The 22827-nt window shown below is 39.0% G+C and overlaps 1 protein-coding gene across 7 annotated transcripts in view; it reads left to right on the top strand.

Moving 5' to 3' along the window:
• RBM26 (RNA binding motif protein 26) overlaps positions 1-21641 on the top strand; it is a 112130-nt gene extending 90489 nt beyond the window's left edge. The window contains exons 21-25 of one of the 7 annotated variants that reach the window (XR_006277773.1): positions 2806-2919; positions 15657-16832; positions 17859-17922; positions 18833-18920; positions 19732-21641. Coding sequence is in view for 1 of the 7 variants with exons in the window: in XM_038393981.2 (XP_038249909.1) it covers positions 2806-2919; positions 15657-15746 (204 nt within the window). In the remaining 6 variants the exon portion in view is untranslated. Of the gene's footprint in view, positions 1-2805; positions 2920-15656 lie in introns of all 7 variants that reach the window. The other 6 variants (XR_006277771.1, XR_006277769.1, XR_006277770.1 and 3 more) reach the window with 6 other exon arrangements.
• The last annotated feature ends 1186 nt before the right edge of the window (positions 21642-22827 follow it).

The raw sequence follows: 22827 nt of genomic DNA, 5'->3' as shown, positions 1-22827 counted from the left end.
CTTGGATTTGGACCCTTTGGTATATGCAATTTGTGATGTTTTGGGGATCAGGGGTTCTCTTACCATCTGCTGTATAACTTTGTGTGCCTTAATGTTATGCTCTCAAGGCTCGGCACCTTGACACCAGTAGCCAGTTTACAAGCATAAAGGTCTCATCCTGGCTTTGGCCTGCCTAAATACTCATTGCATGATGACTTCAACAGCCTTTCCAGTCTCAGGTCTCCCCAAATTCATCTACCCCGAGCTCTTAAGTACCAGACACTCTGACCTTTCCCTTTTGGTTTGTCACTCCCAAAGGAATGAAACCTGCACCCCAGTTATTACTTCATTTTGCAGGTGGGGACACTACACACCATTTGCACAACAGAGACCTGTTTGGGGTAAAAATAAATAAAAGGTTTGTTTGGTGGAAAAATCACGGATTCAAAGATGAAATAATAAGGAAAGCAAACACCATGCAAGTTGCGGAGAAAATAAACATAGACGCAACCTTAGGTTTTACACTTACACATTTGAATCCCTTTTAAGACAAGTTACCTGTTGCCTTTGCTCAGATTCCCGGTTTATCCCATAGCTCTGAGGAGGAATCTAGAGTTCATAGACAGCCCCCCACCTTTGAGACTGTCCCTCAGTTCTGGATATCTTTCACTTCAAATACCTTTCCTTTTAACAATGTTTGCAGGGGTGGGTGGTTGGTTGGTTGTTAAATTTCTCAGACTATGGTGATTCATAGTGGGGGAAATTCCTTCCTTCCTTAGTTTTCAAGACTGGGGTTTTCTTTTCAGTTGCAAGTTGTTTCAGTGTTTTCCTATTAATGTAATGGCCCATCACTTGTTTTTAGCTTGGTTTAAAAGGTACTGTGTGCTTCCCTCCCTGTTGTGAGGTGGAACTGAATGTTGCAGCACAGATTATGAGCACAGCTTTATATATACACAATTAGATAAATTCATACCACAGTCTGTATACATATCTCCTAATGACCGCCAAGGTCAGAACATTACAAGCTTTCATAAAAGACCTTGATATGTTTTTATACACAATAACAATGTGTACAACCACTTGATTCAAATAAAAGTAAATATTGAATAGTTATCCATGTATTGAGTGCCATCCAAGCTGTCCTCTGAACGAGTCATGTGTTCTGTGGGGGGGGGAAGCACATCATCTTGTAACTAAAGACTGTATCATAAAGCATACTCACAAGGGAGTCGAATTGTTTGCAACCTTAATTTTGGCATTTCATAACTTTTGAGTGCTTGACTTTGCAATGTTAATGTTCTTTTTAACATAATTTTTACATGTAAGCAATACAAAGTATATATTGCGTTTACTGTATAGGTGGAGTTTCTCTTCAGTTAACGTCGTGAGAGAGCTTTTTTCACTGCAAGCTCATATGGCAATATTTTTTCATAATGATGGAGAGAAGACATTTGGACTTGTAATGAAATAGGAATTTGCTATTACATAGTTTCTCTTCCACATTCTAGTATGACTTGTAGAACTAAATGTAGAACTTTCAAAGAAATCAGATTCGTTTTATAATTCAAAAAACATGTTCATTACAAATTGTTTGGTGCTTGTTAGTAAATCAGATTTTAAGAATAGTAATTGGTAATGAAGATTAGTTGCAGAACTAGTTGAATCATGAAAGCTTTCTTTGGGGCTTATTCAGAAGAAAATGTAATATTTTACTTTTGGCTGAAAAAAGCTTAAGTTTTATGGTGGTGGACATTTTAGTCTGGAAGGGAGAGGGAGGATTCCCTAGCTATAAAATGTTGCATTTTTATGTAGCAGTAATTTCTTCAAAAGATTACAAGTTGTTTCTGAACCTAAATGTCATGTATAAGTACTTATAAAAATTCTAGTTGTGTGACATTGTGATGAGACCATGAGCCAAAAACTCCTGAGCTGCATTTTAATAGGCATGGAATCTTTTAAATTTATCATAAATTTATATGTACAGATTTAAAATTTATACCTGGGGACTTTAATATCACACAATTCATGTTCAGATGTCATTGAACATGTAATTGTTTCTACATTTCACATTATGCTGTACTTTCAGATTGTACTATAAATCTTTTGTGACCGTGACAGTTATTTCGAAATGTTGCTAACGCTGATTTATGCTAGTTCATGTTACTTTAATTTGAACATACTATTTCCAAAGCAGCCACTTAATGCATCTGGTACTTAGAAAGGCATGAATATCCCATAAGTTAAAATTTTTACATTTCAATTACAAAGGGTTTGCAGGAAGTGGAGCATTTTCCAGTAGAATAAGTTTTATAATCACAAAGTTTAATTTTTGTTACACTGAATCATTTGTATTTGTGGGATGCTTGGGTTTTTATAGTAACTAAATGTATTAAGTGTTGTTTCAATTTGTGTCAATCTTTCAAGGGTGTGAAACACTGATCAAAATTCAGTAAGGTGTTCATGACCTTATGTTATCCATGTCATGAATTGATCCATGGCTTGCTAAGCTTATTTTCTTTATTTGCATTTTGATTAATACTGTATCTACTACTTTTTGTAAACTCTTACCTGAACAGCTATGTAAATACATTTGATTATCAAGTCCTGAACTATTATACACTGTAATGGTATATTCAGTAAATCTATTTAATTTTAAGCTGTTCGTAATAGCTCATAAATCTGTTTTACAAATGTGTAAAAATCACCTTTTTTCCCCCCCAGTAAAAGCTTAGTATCTGTTTACTTTTGGTCTCTGATCAACTGTTGATTATTTTATTTCCCTTTCACAAAGAAATGTGAAACTAAGAACTTTCTAACTTGCTTCAGGCTGCTGTTCACGGATCTCGATTCAAAGGACAGGATTTGAAGTTGGCATGGAATAAGCCAGTTATTAATATGTCTGCTGTTGAAACAGAAGAAGCTGAACCAGATGAAGAGGAAGTAAGTTCTTTTTTCTTTTGATTTTCTGACAAGATGAAAGAATATAGATTATTTTTTTTTCCTAAAAGTAGGTAACATCTGTTGATTCCCACTTTGTTCCTGTACCATATACTTTCTGTGACTTGACATTGGGACGTGAATTTGTAGTTTGATTACATAATGTATACTTTCTGTGCTACTACTAAGCTTGCCTTCTCCATTCTGCCACGGTGAACCTATTATTGGTTCAAATCTTCTATCAGATCCTATCAGGAGCATTGTACCTCTTTCACAGCAAAAAACAAAACTTTGATGGTTCATTTAGTAATTTATCAAAACAGGAGTGTCTCATTCAATGGTGCTGGGGGCGGGGGAAAGGGGGGAACCCAGGGGTCATGCCCAGGACAATCAATGGAGATTATTTTATAATTCAGTGGATTTACAATTAAGTAGTCTCCTGTAAGCTTCTTGGCTTTCCAATGTTTTGATTTTTTTTTTAAGCTGCAACACTTCTTTTTTCCCTTCAAATTGAGTCAGTCTCAACATTTCCACAAACTCAGGTATTTTTGTCTTGGATATTTCCCATTTCTGTACTTTAGTATTCTGATATTTTATAATCCAGTGGATTTACAATCAGAACTAAAAATGACTATTTGAGACTTGACTAATTTCTTTCCTACAGAAGTCATTTGTTGTGCAGAGCTAAATTTTACCTACTGTAAAGGTGTACTTTTTTTCTGTAAATATTTTTTTACCTACATAGTGACCAATAGCTAGCTCATTCTTTAACATTAATATGATCTTTCTCCACGTAAAGGACTTATAACAGTCAGTAAACTGTTACCTAATCTCCTCTCTCCAGTCCAATTGACTATCACATATCCATACTTCGTGACCCTTCCTTCTGCATTATGTACTTCCAGCTCTACACAATTGCTGTGCAGCGGTTTTCACTGTGGTTGTAACAGTTCTGTTTCCTTCTTAATTCCACTTAATTTCCTGGTTCAGTTTTAAATCTAATCCAACTAATCTAAAGGATAAAAAGTACCTTCTTGAGTCATGTGTTCTGTTTCATGGGCCATAGAACCATTGATAGCAATAAACTTGTTGAGCAGTAGGTATGCCCAAATACACATTGCTTCTGGAACCTAGAGGATAAAAGAAAGATCCTGCTTCCTAAATATCAGGTGGTTCCTTTTTCTATCGAGCAATACAATCACAGAATCAGCTTATGGTAGTTTTCTAGTTATAAGAAATAAGAAACATCTCTCAAAGATTCCACAAGATCGGTTTTTTACAAGTTTCCAAATAAATTGAACTTAATCTAGGGTAGTCTGAGATCGAAGCTCTCATGGCTAGACGTTCTTAAACTGTTTCACAGTTATAGCTGTACCCAACACTTCTACTATTTTCATTTGATACTGTCAGGATTCCCTCCCCGCTCTGAATTCTGGGGGACCTGCAGGAAAGACCCCCTAAGCTTATTTCTACCAGCTTAAGTTAAAAAGTTCCCCAAGGCACAAATCCTTCCTTGTCCTTGGATGGTATTGCTGCCACCACCAAGTGAGCTAGACAGAGATTCAGGAAAAGGACCACGTGGAGTTCCTGTTTCCCCAAAATATCCCCCCCAAACCCCTTTCCTGGGGAGGCTTGAGAATCGTATACCAACCAAATAGGTAAACAAGGTGAGCACAGACCAGACCCTTGGGTTTTTAGGACACTAAAAAACAATCGGATTCTTAAAAAACAGAACTTTATTATAAAGAAAAAGTAAAAGAAGCACCTCTGTAAAATCAGGATGGAAGGTAATTTTACAGGGTATTAAGATTTAAAACAGAGGATTCCTCTCTTGGCAAAACTTCAAAGTTACAAAAAAACAGGAATAAACCTTCCTCTTAGCATGGGGAAAATTCACAAGCTAAAACAAAAGATAAGCTAACGCATTTCCTTGCTATTACTTACAATTTTTGTAATCTTGGATGCTTATTTCAGGTAGGGTTTTAGGAGATGGTTTTTCCTACCCTGGTCTTCCTCTGTCAAAGAGAGAACAACAAAGAGAGCACAAAACAAAACCTCATCCCACAGATTTGAAAGGATCTTCTTCCTTTATTGGTCCTTTTGGTCAGGTGCCAACCAGTTTTTGAGCTTCTTAACCCCTTACAGGTAAAGGAGGAATTTTATGCTACTCTTAGCTGTATGTTTATGACAGATACTAATTCATTTCTGTCTCCATTTCCAGGAGAAGTCAGATTTACGTATCAGATTGGTGTCTCCCCATGTACTCATTACTTAAACATGAAATTTTTTGAGGTTTAGAAAAAGGGATAGGTGAGGCCACTTCAGTTCAGACTGCTTTTTTGGAGCCTCCAAAATTGAAATTTGCAAATTGCCACTTAGATTTCAATTTATATTTTAATGAAGCATTGTTTTCTTGATTCTTAAAGCCAGATCAGATGCTTTAATATGGAAAGCAATGCTTCAGTCTTGGTTCTCTGTCTTCCTCCTGAAAGCAGTCAGTGCTTGCTAGTTTCTTAGTGGGGATCTGCTGAGGAAACTTCTTGAAGGAGAAAGTGAAATCTGGAGTTGTCTGGATATGTAGATCAACAATTTTAATTTTAGCCGCTTCTGAGAAAAAGAATAAAGGCAAGTAAAGTAATCTGCAATTTACATAGTGAGGGAGTGTAATGGGGTTTTACAAACACTGGAACAGAGACAGGAAATTGATTATTTGTCCTATAGATGGGCTGCGGTCAGTTTCATTCTACAACTCCTGCTGAAACATCAAGCCTGGAAATCAGGGCCTTCAGTCTAGAGAGTGATGTGGGGTTGGGGGAGAACACAAGTTGGGAGCAAAGAAGCAGATTTTTGGATGTGGTGAATACCTTGGTAGAGCGAAAAACCTCTCATAGTCCTGGAAAGAACTAGCTACCAGAGAACCACTGCCTGCCTGGAAAAGGGACCTCTGATGGGGCTTCCTTGAGGGGAAGAGAAGCCTAGTCTACAGACTTTTATCCACATAACGAGTGGGAATACTGGTCAGGTTTCCTTAACGTAAGGGGGAAAAAGTTTAGGGACCAGCTAGCTACATGTTGGTGTTTTCCCTGTGAACATAATTCACAAAACTGTGTGAAACCCTGGTGAATGGGTGAGACTCTCCCTGACTTTTCATAGTTGAAAGTGAAGAGGGTGTGATGCAGAATATTTGTTTCTCTGGAACTGAAGCCGTAGCTTGGAAGTTAACTTTTTGTTTAGCTTCCCCCGCCCCCCCAATAGCCCCTTAGGGTCTGACTTTTGTTTTTGAGTCCTGTTATGGCCATCAGTCCAGTGTGGTTCTTGTGGGAGGGATGGTAGCGGCAGGTTTTGGATCAAATCTGTTCTTTCATAAGCTCTAGTGGATCATTGCTTTTGTATGCTTCCTAAAATCTTTATACTATACATTTCTGAAATATTCTCTGAAATTTTACATTCATTGTCTTCTGTTGTTCATAATTATTTTTCCAACTGGGTAGATCTTTTATAAATTTCCTAATTATCTCCTTACCAGGATGATTTTGGTGTCTGTATGTTCAAACAATCTAACTTCTTATGCTATTTTTTCCTGTCATATTCTTAACCATACAGGCTTATCTTTCCCATTTATCTTGTTTATTTAACCAGGTTGCATTAATTTACATTCTCTCCAATGATTATTGAACTAGTCCCCTCTTTCCTTAAATAAATTCCCATACATAATGGATTTCTAGTCAACGTTCCTTAAGAGCATTTTGCATTTCTTAAATATCAGCTTTTTCTTGAAGAGAACTTCTGTATTACTTCTAGCCCATGCACTCGTGAGTATTTGAAATATATACGCTGATCTTAAGTAGACAAATTCTAGAACGGGGTTGGCAATCTTCGGCATGCGGCCCATCAGGGTAATCTGCTGGCGGGCCACGAGACATTTTGTTTACGTTGACTGTCTGCAGGTACGGCCCCCCCATAGCTCCTAGTGGCCACAGTTCGTCGTTCCCAGCCAATGGAAGTGGCAGGCCGCAGGGATGTGCTGGCCACGGCTTCCTGCAGCTCCCATTGGCCAGGAACGGCGAACTGCAGCCACTTGGAGTTCCAGGGTTCGTGCCTGTGGACAGTCAACATGAACAAAATGTCTTGTGGCCCGCCAGCGGATTACCCTGATGGGCTGCGTGCCGAAGGTTGTCGACCCCTGGTCTAGAGTAACATTTCAGAAAATGCAGTGGTCATCAAATTGCATGAAGTCCACAGTTTCTTCCTTTCAGTTTTGCTTTCATCCAGGCCAGTATCAAAAATTTTTCATTGTTTCTGTAATAAATGGTTCTGACTTTCATGCTTGTATCTCTTATAAACTGAAAATACCTGACTGCCTTAGTAGTGTCTATGGACACTCAATTCACCAAAGTATTTGACTTTTTGTTTACAAGCTTCATTATCCATAGCAGATATGGATAACCTCCCTTTTTTCCTCATGACTCACTTCAACTCATATAAGGAAGGCTAGGCTAAACAGGGTCAAGCAGGGTGTGTGTTTGGATGGGCACAAGTAATACCCTAAGACAAAGAAGGTGGGTAGATAATTCAGTAGATTGCATTCTTTCCTCTGAGGCAGTACTGAACCAACACCCCACAATGGCAATAGGCAATAGTTTCTAATAGTCCTAGTCTGTTGACTGAGATTTAAATACAGATGAAGCAGATTGTGGAACTGATGAAGATAATTTCTTCCCCTGCCAAGTTCCTGCCAGTCAAAGTTAAGGGACTCTCAGGTAGAGGAAAATGGACATCAGCCAGTACTATTACCCTCTTCTGATCTGATGGTGGCCCTGGGAACCGGAGCAAAGGATTGGCCCAGCTCCACAAACTTGGAAACTGACTGATCTGAGAAAACACTCCATCGCTCAGCACTGGGCTTGGAAGAGCCTGAAACAGACTTCAGCTTACTATTTTCAGAGTAGCAGCCGTGTTAGTCTGTATTCGCAAAAAGAAAAGGAGTACTTGTGGCACCTTAGAGATTAACAAATTTATTAGAGCATAAGCTTTCATGAGCTACAGCTGTAGCTCACGAAAGCTTATGCTCTAATAAATTTGTTAGTCTCTAAGGTGCCACAAGTACTCTTTTCTTTCAGCTTACTATTGTAACTGTAGTAGCAACATCTATTTTGGAGGGGTCTGATATGTCTGACAAGTGGGATCTGGCAGTGCTAACAATGGCTGCCTTCTCCTACAACTGCTGCTTCTGTTCTCATGCAGCTGGAACCAACATAGTTTTAGGTTCCTTGACTTTTCTGACAGGCTCTCTCCAGTGCCTTTGAAGCATTGGTAGCTTTCTCCAAAGGATCAGAACTCTGCACAGATAGCAATCTGCACAACTGTGAGGTTTCCTTACTTAAGGAAGCTACTGAAGCCAAATAGTCCTCTTCATTTGCGGTCCCGATGAACCTCCGGAACTGGACTGTTTAGTGGCCAGACCTTCTTTGAGCTACAGTGCCTGAAGCCTGGTCTGCCTATCCTTGCATGTTCAGGAAGCTAGTCTGGCAAACGGAGCACCCAGAGGTGAATGTACCTCACACAGACATTTCAAAAGCCTCTCATGCTTGTCTAACACCCAGAAAATAGCAGGGCACCAAGCAAATCTCAAAGCTGAGGTTGTTTTTCTTCCGAGGTTCTGCCATAACACAAAAGAACCTACCTTAATAAGTGTATAAACTATCTGTATTATAACACTATCTTATACTAACTGTACTAGGAATAAACTACTATAAACTATAAATCTAACAAGGCACTTCGAATGCCCCATATCTGAAGGACCAGGGCAGCTCAATTCTGTTTTCCATCGTGGTTGGAAGGAACTGAGGTGCTAGAGGGCACAGTGCTGCTCATATAGCCTCCCCCTCAGAATATTCACAAACACCAAGAGGAGCGGTAGGATGGAGTACATGTGCACTCCAGCAGGCACTGTATGGAGAAATATTCATACATGGAAATGTGCAGAGCCACTGGAAGAACAAAAGCTCTCAATGTAATTTTATATATATATGTATATATGTATTTAAAAAAAAAAGGTCGGGGGGAGGGGAGCGCAAGTGAAGTTGAACTTTATTCTCTGTGGGGACAACATAAAAATGGGAGACTCTCTGAGGACCAGATGATGTACATCTCGTGTTTTAATAGTTCTTATGATCCTTCAACATATTATACGTGTCCAAGCTATAGTAACTCCTCACTTAACTTTGTAGTTATGTTCCTGAAAAATGCGACTTTTAGCAAAATCATGTTAAGCAAATCCAATTTCCCCATAAGAATTAATGTAAATGGGGGCAGGGGGTTAGGTTCCAGGGAAATTTGTTTTTTGCTAGACAAAAGACTACACACAGATACACAGTACAAGTTTTAAATAAACAATTTAATACTGTACACAGCGATGATGATTGTGAAGCTTGGTTGAGGAGGTGGAGTCAGGGGGTAGGATATTTCCCAGGGAATGCCTTACTGCTAAATGATGAACTAGCAATTAGCTGAGCCCTCGGGTTAACTCGTTGTTGTTAATGTAGTCTCACATTCTACAAGGCAGCACGAATGGAGGGAGGGGAGACAGACACACACTCTGTGTGTGTGTGTGTGTGTGTGTGTGTGTGTGTGTGTGTGTGAGAGAGAGATGCACATTTCCCCTTTTAATACGCTGACACCACGCTTAAGTACACTACCTTGTTAAGTTAATCAGCAAGCTGAGACCAAGACCACAGCAGCTGCTGCCAGGAAGCTCCCTCTGTCCTGAGCCCTGTCATGTGTCACCCCATCTCCATAGAGCAGGGGGGAAGTGAGGTGCAGGAGAAGGGGGAGGGGCACACCCTGACATTAGACCCGCCCCCAGCAAGCAAGAGGCTCCTGGGAGCAGCTCCAAGGCAGTGGTGGGAGGGAGAGCTGAACTGTGGGCAGTTGATAGCCTTTTGGGCGGCTGCTGCACAGGGAACTTAGGGGAGTGGGGAGCTGATGGGGGGCTGCCGGGCCAACTGGCTAGCTGCAACGGGATGCTCTTCCTGCAAGCAGTGGACAAAGCAGACGGCTGCCAAAAAGATGTTATAAGGGAGCATTGCACAACTTTAAACGAGCATGTTCCCTAATTGATCAGCAACGTAACAACGAACGTTGTTCGAACGTAAAGAACGTTAACCGAGACGACTTTAAGTGAGGAGTTACTGTATTATGCTGCCATGAGCTTTAAGACAGTATATTGAAAAATAGTCTATTAACTCATATGTTCATAGTCACTTTGCCTCTTTATAACCAAAGATACTTAATCTATCCCATTTGATACTTTTCCTCCCTCAAATCAATGTGTCTAAAATGAGACCTTACACTTCAACAATTTACAATCAAGTTCAAAATTGAACTAGATAGGCATGGTGAATATGCCTATACTTAAACATAATTACTAGGATGTCTAAAAAGCTTTTCCTTTAAGAATTATGTATTTTTGCAATTGAGACAAATGAATTCAACACTAGAAAAAAATTATGGGGAAGGAATGAACGTATGTCCCAAACCACCTATTGTCTTTATGCTTACCGTAAGGTGACTTTCTTTCATTGTTTCTTCATTCTTCAACCCATTCTCTGTTTACAGTGTCTAATTATTCCAAATTCATTTTTACTTTCTGTAGCACAAGTCTAACTTGACAACATATTTCAATTTCTGTACACTGTTCCAGTCACCTTGCCAGAATGCACTTCACGTGTAATGTTTTTTGATACATTATCAATTTAAAGGGAATCTTCAGCTATTTTTTTTTTAAATGTTTGGTAACACCAAATAAGGTGAGCATTAAGCATAATGCACTTAGATGAAGAGGAAAGATCATTTAAATCTCATGAAGTTTCTGTTCATGAACTATGCAGATGTCACATTAATGTTGCAGAATGGGGCTGCTCTACGGAGCAAGGTGCTGATTTTTATATTTCACAATATTTTTAAAAGAAAATCTTTAGAGTACAAAATGAAGGATATTAAACGACTTTAGAAGTTACACACTATTAAAAGTTGCATTTATTTTCAGTGCTATAAGCTAACTGCTCTGAAGCAGAGCTTATGGTGGGTGAGGTATCTACATCGGATCTGAAGAAGAGCGTGTAAGCTTGAAAGCCTCTCTCTCTCTCTCTCTCTCTCTCTCTCTCCAATAAAAGATATTCCCTCACCCACCTTGTCTTTCTAAAGTTCTGAGACCAACATGGCTGCAACAACACTTGTGTACTCAGTACCTGAGACAGATGACCTTTTGGAAAAATTGAAGGAGACTAGATCTAGTGTTCGCACTCTGGGTCACGATCAGGAAGAGACAACTACTTCATTTAGAAACTAGAGACAGTATTACCCACAGTCGTCATTCTTATTTTGCATGTAGCCAGAGGTGTCAGCAGCAGCAATCCCAGTCTTCGTTTGAGACTGAGCATAAGAAGGTCTTCCAAATCTAGACCTAAGATGAGGCAACCAGATCCCTTTTCTTCGTCTTCAGCTAACACCATGCCTCAGATTTTATATGAGGATCAAGAGTTGTTGATCAGTCAGTGAGGATCATTCTTCTCTGTGGTTCAGACACAGACTAGCCCAACTTATCAACTGAAGGAAGCTGATTTATAGGTTCCATACTGGATTCGGAGTTTGTCTACACTTAATATACTGCAGTGGTGCAGCTCTGGCTTAGGTAATCTGCCTTCCCGAGAGGCGGTGGCTGGATCAATGGGGGAATTCTCCCGTTGACCTAGAGCTGTCTGACAAAGTTTTGGTTGGTTTAACTCTGTCATTGTGGATTTTTCACACCTCGAGTGACCTTATACTGACCCAATTTTCTAGTGTAGACAACGCCTCAGTAGCAGGAAAAGCTTTTCTTCCAGAAGACAGGTTTTTAAAACTGGAACAAGTGGTTTCCTAAATTCAAGCCTGTCAGTACCAGAAGATGATGGAGGAGCAAGTCTTTTCGGAGGTGCTGTGTTTAGTCCTCCTTCGATTTCATTGACAATAACGTCAGATGCTTCCAGCATTGGATGGGGGAGCCCATATATAGCTCAGTGTACAATCCAAGGGCACTCTGTTTTTTCAAGAGAAAAGTTTGCACATCAACATATTGGAATTAAGAGCCATTCATCTCTCAACTCATTCCTTCTTCATGTACAAGGGAAGGTAGTCTAGGTAGCAATGGACAATACAACTGCTTTGTCATACATGACTGAACAAGAGGGAGCTCACTCACTTCAGTTATGTGCTGAAGCAGTTAAGTTATAGGATTGATGCATTTGTCACGAGCACTATCCAGTAGCCCCACATTTAGCAGGGGAAGTCTGTGTGCTAGCAGATCATCTCCACAGGGACAGCTGTCAGATTCACAACAGTCCCTGAAGGATCAGGTTGTCATGACATCTTTTCCCATTAGGATCAACCTGAAATAGACTTGTTTGTGACAGAAATCAACAAAAAGCCTTCCTTCTACATTGGGGAAAGGGTCTTCTGTATACTTTTCTTTCCTTTCCATTGATTCAGAAAGTAGTGAAGATTAGACAGGACAGAGAAAAAATTACATTGATTGCTCCAGCTTGGCCGAGACAATAGAATCATAGAATATCAGGGTTGGAAGGGACTTCAGGAGGTCATTTAGTCCAACCCCCTGCTCAAAGCAGGACCAATCCCCAACTAAATCATCCCAGCCAGGGCTTTGTCAAGCCTGACCTTAAAAACTTATAAGGTAGGAGAGTCCACCACCTCCCTAGGTAACACATTCCAGTGCTTCACCACCCTCCTACTGAAAAAGTTTTTCCTAATATCCAACCTAAACCTCCCCCACTGCAACTTGAGACCATTACTCCTTGTCCATCTATGCCTATGAGGTCATTCTTCGAACCATGACGAAGTGTTCTTTATTATGCTTATCTACTAACATGGTCTTCATCACTGATATCACAGCCAGAAGGCGAGTGGAGTTGCATGCCCTGATAGTTAAGCTGCCATTTACAAATTTTCACAAAGATAGGGCAGTTCTTAAACTTGCTCCCAGATTTTTATGGAAGTGTCCGAGATCCATTTCAATAGACGGTTTCTTTCTGAAACCTCATGCTAATAAATGGGAGTCTGTTACATGCTTTATATGCTACATGGGCTCTTACATGTTATTTAGATAGACCTAAAAGTGTTAAGAGGCCATCTAGATCGTTTCTTATGCAAATGATCATATGGGTCATAGTTTGTCCACTCAGTTGGGTTTCCAGATAAGTTAAACAATGCATTGTGCAGTGTTATGAGTTACTTGAAATTCCTGATCCCTCTGTGCAGTCTCATTCTGCTAGAGCTGTAACAATATCTTTTTGCTTCACTCAGACATCATCTTATTAGGGAAATTTGTAAGGCTGCTACTTGGAAGTCAATGCACACTTTCACTTAAACATGCTGAATCTTTCTTCTGGAGCACATGCCAAATTTGGCAGAGCAGTGTTGCAATCGTTGTTTGATTAAGACTCCATTCCTATGTCTAGGATTTTTCAGCATTACTTGTTAAGCTACTGCTAAGTAATAATATGCAGAGCCATTCAAAAAGAAATGAAGGTTGGTTACTTGTTACCAGACTTCTATGAGATGAGTCTGCTTATTCACAATTCTTGCCCACCTTCCCTCTTTTTCAGGGTATGTCTACACTGCAATGTAAGCCCAAGGTTAGTAGAATTAGAGTTAGTAGATCCTGGATTTGTTGTTTTAGGGTTTGACTGTTCTACACTCGTTTGTAATCCCAGGTTAGGGAATGTTGAACTCTGGGTCCCAACCTGGGGCTCCCGCCTCTGCACTACATTATGGGGACCCAAGGTCAGCCAGCCATATCCAAGACTTCCTAGTACCCTCCAAAAAGGTGGCTGCTCTAGCCTTTTGTTTGTGATTCAGCGTGAGAAGACTTGACTATCCACCAAACTTGACTGTCCAAAGGACAAATAAAGTTGGCCCGTGGGATTGTGGGATGTTTTAGGCAGACTGTCATAGCGTGAATCCAGTGGGTCTTTGTCTACACTGCAAAGTAGTAGGACTTGAACCCTGGGACTCGGTTTGACTGAGGCTCAACCACTCCACCCTCATGGAGTCTTGCAACCTTGGGTCCGAGCCCTGGATTAGCACAGTTTGTGTGTAGATAAAAAGGCTAGGCTTGAGCCTGAGTTTGAACTCTGGGCTTATGTTGCAGTGTAGACATATCCTCAGAGTCCTGTTATGTTTGTCTGGTTTGGTGGTGAAGAACTGTGGCAGTAAAGGGCTGAATGCACCTTATGTGGCCTCACCATCTTAATGATCAGAGACACCGAGGGGCGGGATAGAAGTGGGGGAGGGGTGTGTGTGTGCTTCAGCAGGCACTGCTTAGAGAAGGTTCATAGAATATGAGGGTTGGAAGGGACCTCAGGAGGTCATCTAGTCCAACCCCCTGCTCAAAGCAGGACCAATCCCCAACTAAATCATCCTAGCCAGGACTTTTTCAAGCCTAACCTTAAAAACCTCTAAGGAAGGAGATTCCACCACCGCCCTAGATAACCCATTCCAATGCTTTACCACCCTCCTAGTAAAAAAGTTTTTCCTAATATCCAACCTAAACCTCCCCTGCTGCAACTTGAGACCATTACTCCTTGTTCTGTCATCTGGTATCACTGAGAACAGTCTAGATCCATCCTCTTTGGAACCCCCTTTCAGGTAGTTGAAAGCAGCTATCAAATCCCCCTCGTTCTTCTCTTCCGCAGACAAAATAATCCCAGATCCCTCAGCCTCTCCTCATAAGTCATGTGCTCCAGCCCGTTAATCATTTTTGTTGCCCTCTGCTGGACTCTTTCCAATTTTTCCACATCCGTCTTGTATTGTGGGGCCCAAAACTGGACACAGTACTCCAGATGAGGCCTCACCAATGTCGAATAGAGGGGAACGATCACGTCCCTCGATCTGCTGGCAGTGCCCCTACTTATAAAGCCCAAAATGCCATTGGCCTTCTTGGCAACAAGGGCACACTGTTGACTCATATTCAGCTTCTCATCTACTGTAACCCCTAGGTCCTTTTCTGCAGAACTGCTGCCTAGCCATTCGGTCCCTAGTCTGTAGCGGTGCATGGGATTCTTCAGTCCTAAGTGCAGGACTCTGCACTTGTCCTGGTTGAACCTCATCAGATTTCTTTTGGCCCAGTCCTTTAATTTGTCTAGGTCTCTCTTTATCCTATCCCTACTCTCCAGCATATCTACCACTTCTCCCAGTTTAGTGTCAGATGCAAACTTGCTGAGGGTGCAATCCACGCCATCTTCCAAATCGTTAATGAAGATGTTGAACAAAACTGGCCCGACTGACCCTTGGGACGCTCCGCTTGATACCTGCTGCCAGCTAGACATGGAGCCATTGATCACTACCTGTTGAGCCCGATGATCTAGCCAGCTTTCTATCCTCCTTATAGTCCATTCATCCAGCCCATACTACTTTAACTTGCTGGCAAGAATACTGTGGGAGACTGTATCAAAAGGTTCTACCGTTTGGTCCCACCAGGTGGTACAGTAACATAAGTGTGAATATGAAGTCAATCTTGAAGAACTCCGGTTAGAAGTAACCTTCATTTTCTGTTTCAGATATAAAAGGGAATGTCCACATATAATCTTTCTCCTCATTAATGTCTGTGTAACAGAAGTCTACTTTGTTTTGATCTTTTACATTCTCTGACTTTTTCTGAAATGGAGCCTAACATTTTTCTTTTGAAGTTTCAGGAAGAATCCTTGGTGGATGATTCATTGCTTCAAGATGATGATGAAGAAGAAGAGGATAATGAGTCTCGTTCATGGAGAAGATGATTCAACTGATCAGAGAAAGTGCTGGAACTGTACCTACATTGCATTAGTATTACCTAATGTACTTTTGCTTGTTTGTACTAAAAAGTTTTTTGGTAAATGTGATGAAGTTGGATTTCAGAAATAGACTAAAAAGCAGCTGATCAATCCTGTATTTTGCCAGATTCATGTTTGAGTTTCAGTAAATGATTGCTAAAGACATCTTATTAGGAACATATGCAATGTTTTTATTACATACTTCTCCTGAAAGTTAGAGAATTCTTTGGATTCTTTGTAATTTAATGAATTGGTCAAAAAAAAAAAGACCAAGAGTTGTTATAACATAGATAATTTTTGTTCTATTCCAGATATGGAATGAAAATTTGCATTTAAAATCTTTGTGAATGTTTTCAGAAATGAATAGATAACAGTACTAAACTGAAGTCTCTAAAGTTATGTATTCATAATGTTGCATAGTAGTATGCTTAGGCTTTACTATGTACTAGCCTTTTGTTGGATTTGTGTACGTATTTTACGTATGGGTTTTAATGATACAGTGTATGACTGCTTTGCATATAAGTCCTTATGACTTTAAGATGTTTAAAAAAATAAAGAAATGGAATGGTCTTAAGAAAAAAGAAAAAAGAAAAAAAAGAAAAAAAGCAATAACCAAAAAAGCTAAGACAATGGTCCCTGAAAATGGAAAAAAATAAAAAAGGAAAGAAAAAAGACCATTCCAAATGGTGACCCCCCCCACCCCCATACTCACAAAAGGAGCTATAATCACTGTCTTTTTTTTTTTTTTTTAACATCAATGTCATATTGAATATATAAAAAACTGATAACTTGAAATGTGAAGTCTCATTTTTAGGTGATATACAATTGTATTTTAGTATATGGTTTTGCTGCATAAAAGCCTTAGAAACATATTTTAAATTTTAAAACGGATAACATAATTTAAATCAAAACTGCTTCAAATAGAATAACATTTAATGAATAAGAAGAGCATTTGTATGCATATACTGTGGACCTATAGAAGAAAACTTGATCCCACGAAGATATATCCACTAAAGAAACATAACAGAAGAATATATTTAAGAAAAGTGAATGGTAGGTATTATAGTCTTAAGAACTTTGAGCCTATATATTAATATATCTCCTTTGTCCTTGCAAAGATTTTTTTTTTTTCATTTTAAAACTACATTTGGCAAAATGATCAGTTCATACTATCGTCTGTTCATTTAGTTCTTAAAATGTATAAATGTAGGAAATGCTAATCGAACTGTGAGCTTGCAGAAATACTAAATATGCACTTTTTCACAGGGAACTATGTTCTGCGTTGGCTTCCTAAGTTTGCGGTTCTTCCCTTCTTAGAAGGGAAAAAACACTAAGACTTAGCCCTGTAGAAATATGGAAACTCCTATACCCAAAAGAAAGTGTTTCACATCCCTTGAAGTAGCATTCTGTCTCCTCCTTAGGTCTTTTGTAGGCATATCAGCTATTGGGAGCCCGGTGTATCCCTCAACCCACAAATAAATGTAATATAAATCCAATACACCTCTCATCAGACAGGTGCAGAAGTGGTAGTTGGATCTCATAATATTTTTCAGTGTGCACTCTTCATTTATTTGGGAGCAAATTACCGCCACCCCTTAAGACTTTGCTTGGAACATCATTACTCTGCTGACAGCCTTTTTATTCATAAGATAAGAGATGAAGGGAAATGGAAGTAGCATCATCCCTGAGGTTAGAGTGTCCCTCAGCTTTCTAAATCTGTGGTATGAGGTTTTTTTTTTTGGTGTTTGTTCTGTAGACCTGAATCCCAGTTCTTTTTCAGTTTATGTATGTGTGCTCTCTTTTTCTCTCTGTGTGCACACCTTGTTGCAAAAATGTGCTCTATTGTTTTTGTATAGAGCTTAGTTTTATATTGAAGTTTCACAATTTTCTGCTTGTATGGTAACTTCTAATGTTTATCATAGGGACTTGAACTGTTTATTAGGGAAATTGACCTTTTTACACTGAATTTCAGGCAAAATAAATTAATTTTAAATCCTGTTTCTCCAGTGTTCTAAATGAGCTATTCTGGTTCATTGAGTAAATACAAACTTTTCAACTTCTTATTTTTTAATTATTTAGTACTTCTGAAGGGTGCCAGACTGAAATGTTGGAGACTGAAGTTTTGTGTTTTTCCACATATCAGGTACTGCAGATGAGGTCTGTGCATGCTCCCTAGATTGAGTAGTTTGTTCTATGATGATGTAATCTTCCTCTTCACTGACTTCCAGATAAAGTGAAAGTTAGTGACACTTGTTAGGGTGTAGGTTTTTATATGGGTCCATGTCCAAAGAAGCTGAAACTAGGTCACTTCACTTAGATATCAGATGGTCACAACTTTTGGTGGTTGCTCAGTTGGACTGACTTCAAACTAGTGACACAGCTGTGTGAGATTCCATTTCCTATTGATCCCTGTGGTCTTCCTATGAAAAGTTTTTAGAATTATGTGCCTCCAAAATTAGGGTGAAAATGAAAAAAATGTTGCTGTAGTATATTTTATACTCTGTTTTGTCGTATCTCATCCAGTTACTGAAGGCTACCAGGGTCACAATGCTTCAGCTCACTTTCTCACACGTTAAAGAAAGAAGCACAGCCATTTCATCCTGCAACCAGTGTGTGCCACTGTTTGTGTTTAGTGCCCAGAGACCCCCCCAGTTATAATAGTAATGATTGAGTTCTGTACAGCATAAAAGAATCTAGACCTTCCACAATCTAAACTAGTTTCCCATTTATTTCTGAATCCTTTTCAAGCTGCCTTTTTTTTGCTTTTTGATACCTTATGGTTTGCTCCAACCTACATGCTGTATATGTCTGCCATCCTCCTGGTTCCTTCCTATTGCCTAGCACCAGTGTCCTCTTTGTCCTTTCACACCGTCTGACCACTGTTGAAATAGTCATCACTTGAAGTCTCTCTCTGGTGGAGCATCCTTCTGTTTTTTATCTAACAAGCCATACATCTCACACTTTCATTCCACTATGAGTTGATCCTCATGAATGTGATTCTGCTCATGTATGCACGTGAACTTAGCTAAATTGCTCTGTTTTGTATCCAACAGTTCTGCAAATGAATTTTGCTAATCTGAGACACCAAGAATGGTTACCTTGTTTTTTCCAGAAAACTTTTCCCAACTTCTAAGGAAAAAGGTAAATTTTTCTTTCTTTAAGGTGCTCTTTTGTTAGATGTTGGATGACGAAGGACTTAAGACAGAAAAATACAAAGCTATAACTCATTGAAAATGTTGATTTAAAAGAAAATGATACCCCACAACTTCAATAGTTTTCCTAACAGGAAGAGAAAGTCCAAGAAATTGTAACTTGTCTTTGTCTCACAAGCCATGTACAAAAGACCTCCAGTGAGAATTTCTTTTAAATAACTCTTAAAGCCAGGGTTATAGAAATTGAGTCACAGAAGGGGAGTAAAATTAACAAGTGAAAACTTGGTTTAAAGAATCTGGGAGAAAACATAGTTGATGTTGAAGAATGACATTTTGAAATCTTTTCAGTATTTAAACATTTTAATCTTTAATGAACAAATTTATCCTCTAAGATCTTATATGTACAGCATGAGCAACATCAGAGGAAGCCTCCTTGTACAGATCTGCCAGTATATCTTAACTTTGTTGTGAAGGATCCACTCCTAGAGGTGAAGTGGTAGCTTAATCTTCATAGATTGGCCTTTTGCATCTTTACTCTGGTTGCAAACAATAATGTTCCTCTAGTCAGTTGTGGTGTTGGTTTTGTAACATGGATATTTGTCCTTGAGGCAAAGCACGTCAAAAAGCCATCAGATCACAAAGAATTTTCATTCTCCGCTGATATGGCCCTGATGTGACCTGGAAGTGAAATGTCACACAGTTTATTACCAGTTCCCTGACCCTTCTAATCCCACTAAGGATCTAATAAAAATTTATTCCAAAACCTCTTGTTAATTTGCTTTTGTTTTCTTTATAATTAGCTCACTTGATATCATTGACTGGGATTTTTGGATTTTCTCCTGCTTCGGCCACAAAGTGATCACAGGAACTGGCATAAGTTTCCATCAGTACACCTCATTTGCTGTATTACTGAAGTGTCCAGGTGCATTGATTTTTTTTTCCACCTTCCGCCATCAGCTACTGGCCACTGGAGAAGGTAGCATATTAGATGTAACCCAGTACAGCAGATCCTATGTTACTCTTGTTAACCAGTTAAATTACTGTGGTTAAAACAAATGGAATAAATAGCACAGGAATTTGAAGTTTCTTCAGAAAATACTGGAGCTAATTTAGAGATCACTACCCTAGTTTTGGTTGATATTTAGTCTTCTGTTTCTTGAGTTGGAATGATGTTGATTTTTACAGCAAGTGTGCTGCTGCTGTAGCATCCCCATTATCATCTTCACATGCAGCTATTTTATTAAGACAAAGAAAGATTTATTTTAGAAATTCTTCTGAAGAAATTTCAAGATCAATATGGTTTACTAGCTTTTCTTTGAAAAATCAAACTGATTATCTGATTTTGTGGAAATTAGCTCTTTAAGCATTGTGAACCCCTGGTAGGGCTTATGCATGTATCTTCATAGGATTTTTAATATGCTCAGCAGGATTGCTGCTCGGATACTATGTTTACTGGTGCTGTATAAGTATTATAGATCATTTTTCAGCTTTTATCCTTAATGTCTTTTTCTGCATCCTTCATTTTATTTTTAACCACATTTTGAATTTGTATCCACCAAGTATCATGGATTTTGCATTTATAAATTTCACTTTAATCGTTTAGACATAATTGTCAAGCAAACATTTTGCAAGTCATTTATCTTTGTATATTTTCCCAATAGATAATTGCTTTGAAATTCATGCTGTCTGAGCTTTTAGCATTTATTAGATAATCAGAAGTTATTTGAATGTTAACATTGCATTTTTTTCTTTTTTGTTCAGATGAGTCAGGATTTCATTTTTTCCACTGGGCTTGTACTGCTGAGAGCCTATTGATGTCTTTGGAACTGCATATTACCTGATCCTGTATTACTTTGTTACTGACAAGGTCACATGTTCCTGACTTCCACCGTACTCCAGTAGAGTAATTCAGTTTTTTGCCTTTCTCTGACCAAGGTTGTGCAAGATTAGCTGCACAGGTGTATGAACAGTATATTACCCTTTCCTATCAGCAGATGGGGAGACACAAAATTGAGGAAGTCATTCTTCAGACATGATTTCTGTTTTAAGAAGAAAGTATCTATTGCAGCAATTTCCCTCATACTTCAGCCTTTTTGGATCATATATTGGAAAAATGTTTCTCATGAAGTCACTAATAATACTTCATTTATTCAATCCATTTTACAAAGACTAGTCCTCAGACCACCCCTTGTTGTAGGTTGCTGACTTGCATGTGAATTTTTGTTGGAAGCTTGTCAGCAATTTTCTTATAAAAAGTAGATCTGTTTATATCACCAAATCTATTAAGAAAAAGGAGGACATTAAACTAGAGGTATAACCCCTCTTGATAAGCAATGGTAGGACTATCTTTAACAGCTCACTTTGAAGTGGATTTCACATGTAATATTCAATCATTTGGATGCTGCTGCTTTTCAGGTCTTGGATGGGCATCAAAGCAGTTCCTCCGTTTTATCAGTAAATGGTGACTCATGCTTTTCATAGACTTCCATAGTGCCCTTCGAACTGTGAAGGAAGTGCTGTGAGATTTCTCCAAAATGTTTTCCTAATCTTCAGCTAGATGGAAGGTCTCTTTTCTCTGAGGCAAACTAAGACTTCTCTCTGTACAATAATTTGCTCTCTACAATCTGTGAAACTTGTCTTCTCACTAAAGACCACAAATTATTCTTCAGTTTATATAGAATTCTATTTAATAAAAAATATTTGAGCCAAATACTGTTTTCTGTGTGTGGAAATAGAAGACATTTGACAAATATGTTTCTTTATATGCAGTCCCTTCGGATTGCATGTAAAAGTCCATAGTCTCATGCCAAGAGAATGCATTTTCTTAATTCATATTTGCTATAAGTGGGGTGTAGAAAAGTGCAGAAATGCCTTAAGGGCACAAGAATTCATCCTGCAGAGCTTCTAAACTCTGCAGGACAGTGCTGTATAAAAGCTGGGAACGTATCATTTCCATTACAGCATCCTGTTTTTAACATGGGAAGAATGTCCTTGCAAAACATTTTCAAGTCTCCTTCCTCTGAGGTTGTGAAACTTTTTTTTTTTTATTAAGGCTCAGATAAGGCCAAGTGTTTTCTCATTTGAATGCTAGAGGGCACTATAGGTACACAAGTGAAACTGCCAAAAATTGGAAGTAATATGCTGTCATTTCAAGCTATTCCTGCTCATACTAATATTTGCAGTTCTTGCAGAAGATAGTGTCCATTGCTACCAGGGAAATAGAAATTCTATTTTTGTGAATGGGCACTGGTTACATCTGCTTGTATTTAAACACCAGTGATCAAATGTGGCTCCACATATTTAAATTTGGATAAGATTGAGAAACATTCCCATCTTGCAGGACACCTACTCACCCTCTTCCTTTCTATAAATGAATTTGTCTTTTTCTGAAGAGACCATGATGAAAACTGCAGTAAGATAATAGGTTAGGCAATTGCCTCCAGTTAGTCAAGGCTTTTTGTAAACTAATTATTTAATCAGCTGTAAGCCAGCCCTGGAGTAGATACATATGCAGTGAGTGCAGAACTAAAAGTCACATCCCAACCAGAAGTACAGTCTGTCTGTATGTGCTGTTTTGTTGTAGCCATGTTGGTCTCAGGATATTAGAGAATCAAAGTGGATGAGGTGATAACTTCCATTGGACCAGCTTCTGTTGGTGAGAGAGGCAAGCTTTTGAGTTTATACAGAGCTCTTCATCAGCTCTGGGGAATGTGCTCAGAACCACAGCTAAATACAAGGTGGAACAGATTGTTCAGCTAAGTAGTTAACACACATTTCAAGGGATCATTCCAGGTGAAGTGGCCAGTTAACATCTCTCCAGTCATAGGGGAGAAAGGAGAAAAAGGTTGGGGGGAAGGCTGGGAAAGGAGATTATAGATTGTAATAAACCATAAATC

Source organism: Dermochelys coriacea, chromosome 1 (genome assembly GCF_009764565.3).
Source record: "Dermochelys coriacea isolate rDerCor1 chromosome 1, rDerCor1.pri.v4, whole genome shotgun sequence".
Taxonomy (NCBI): domain Eukaryota; kingdom Metazoa; phylum Chordata; order Testudines; family Dermochelyidae; genus Dermochelys; species Dermochelys coriacea.
Note: the sequence above shows the minus strand (reverse complement) of the source record. Positions and strands in the feature narration are given on the sequence as shown.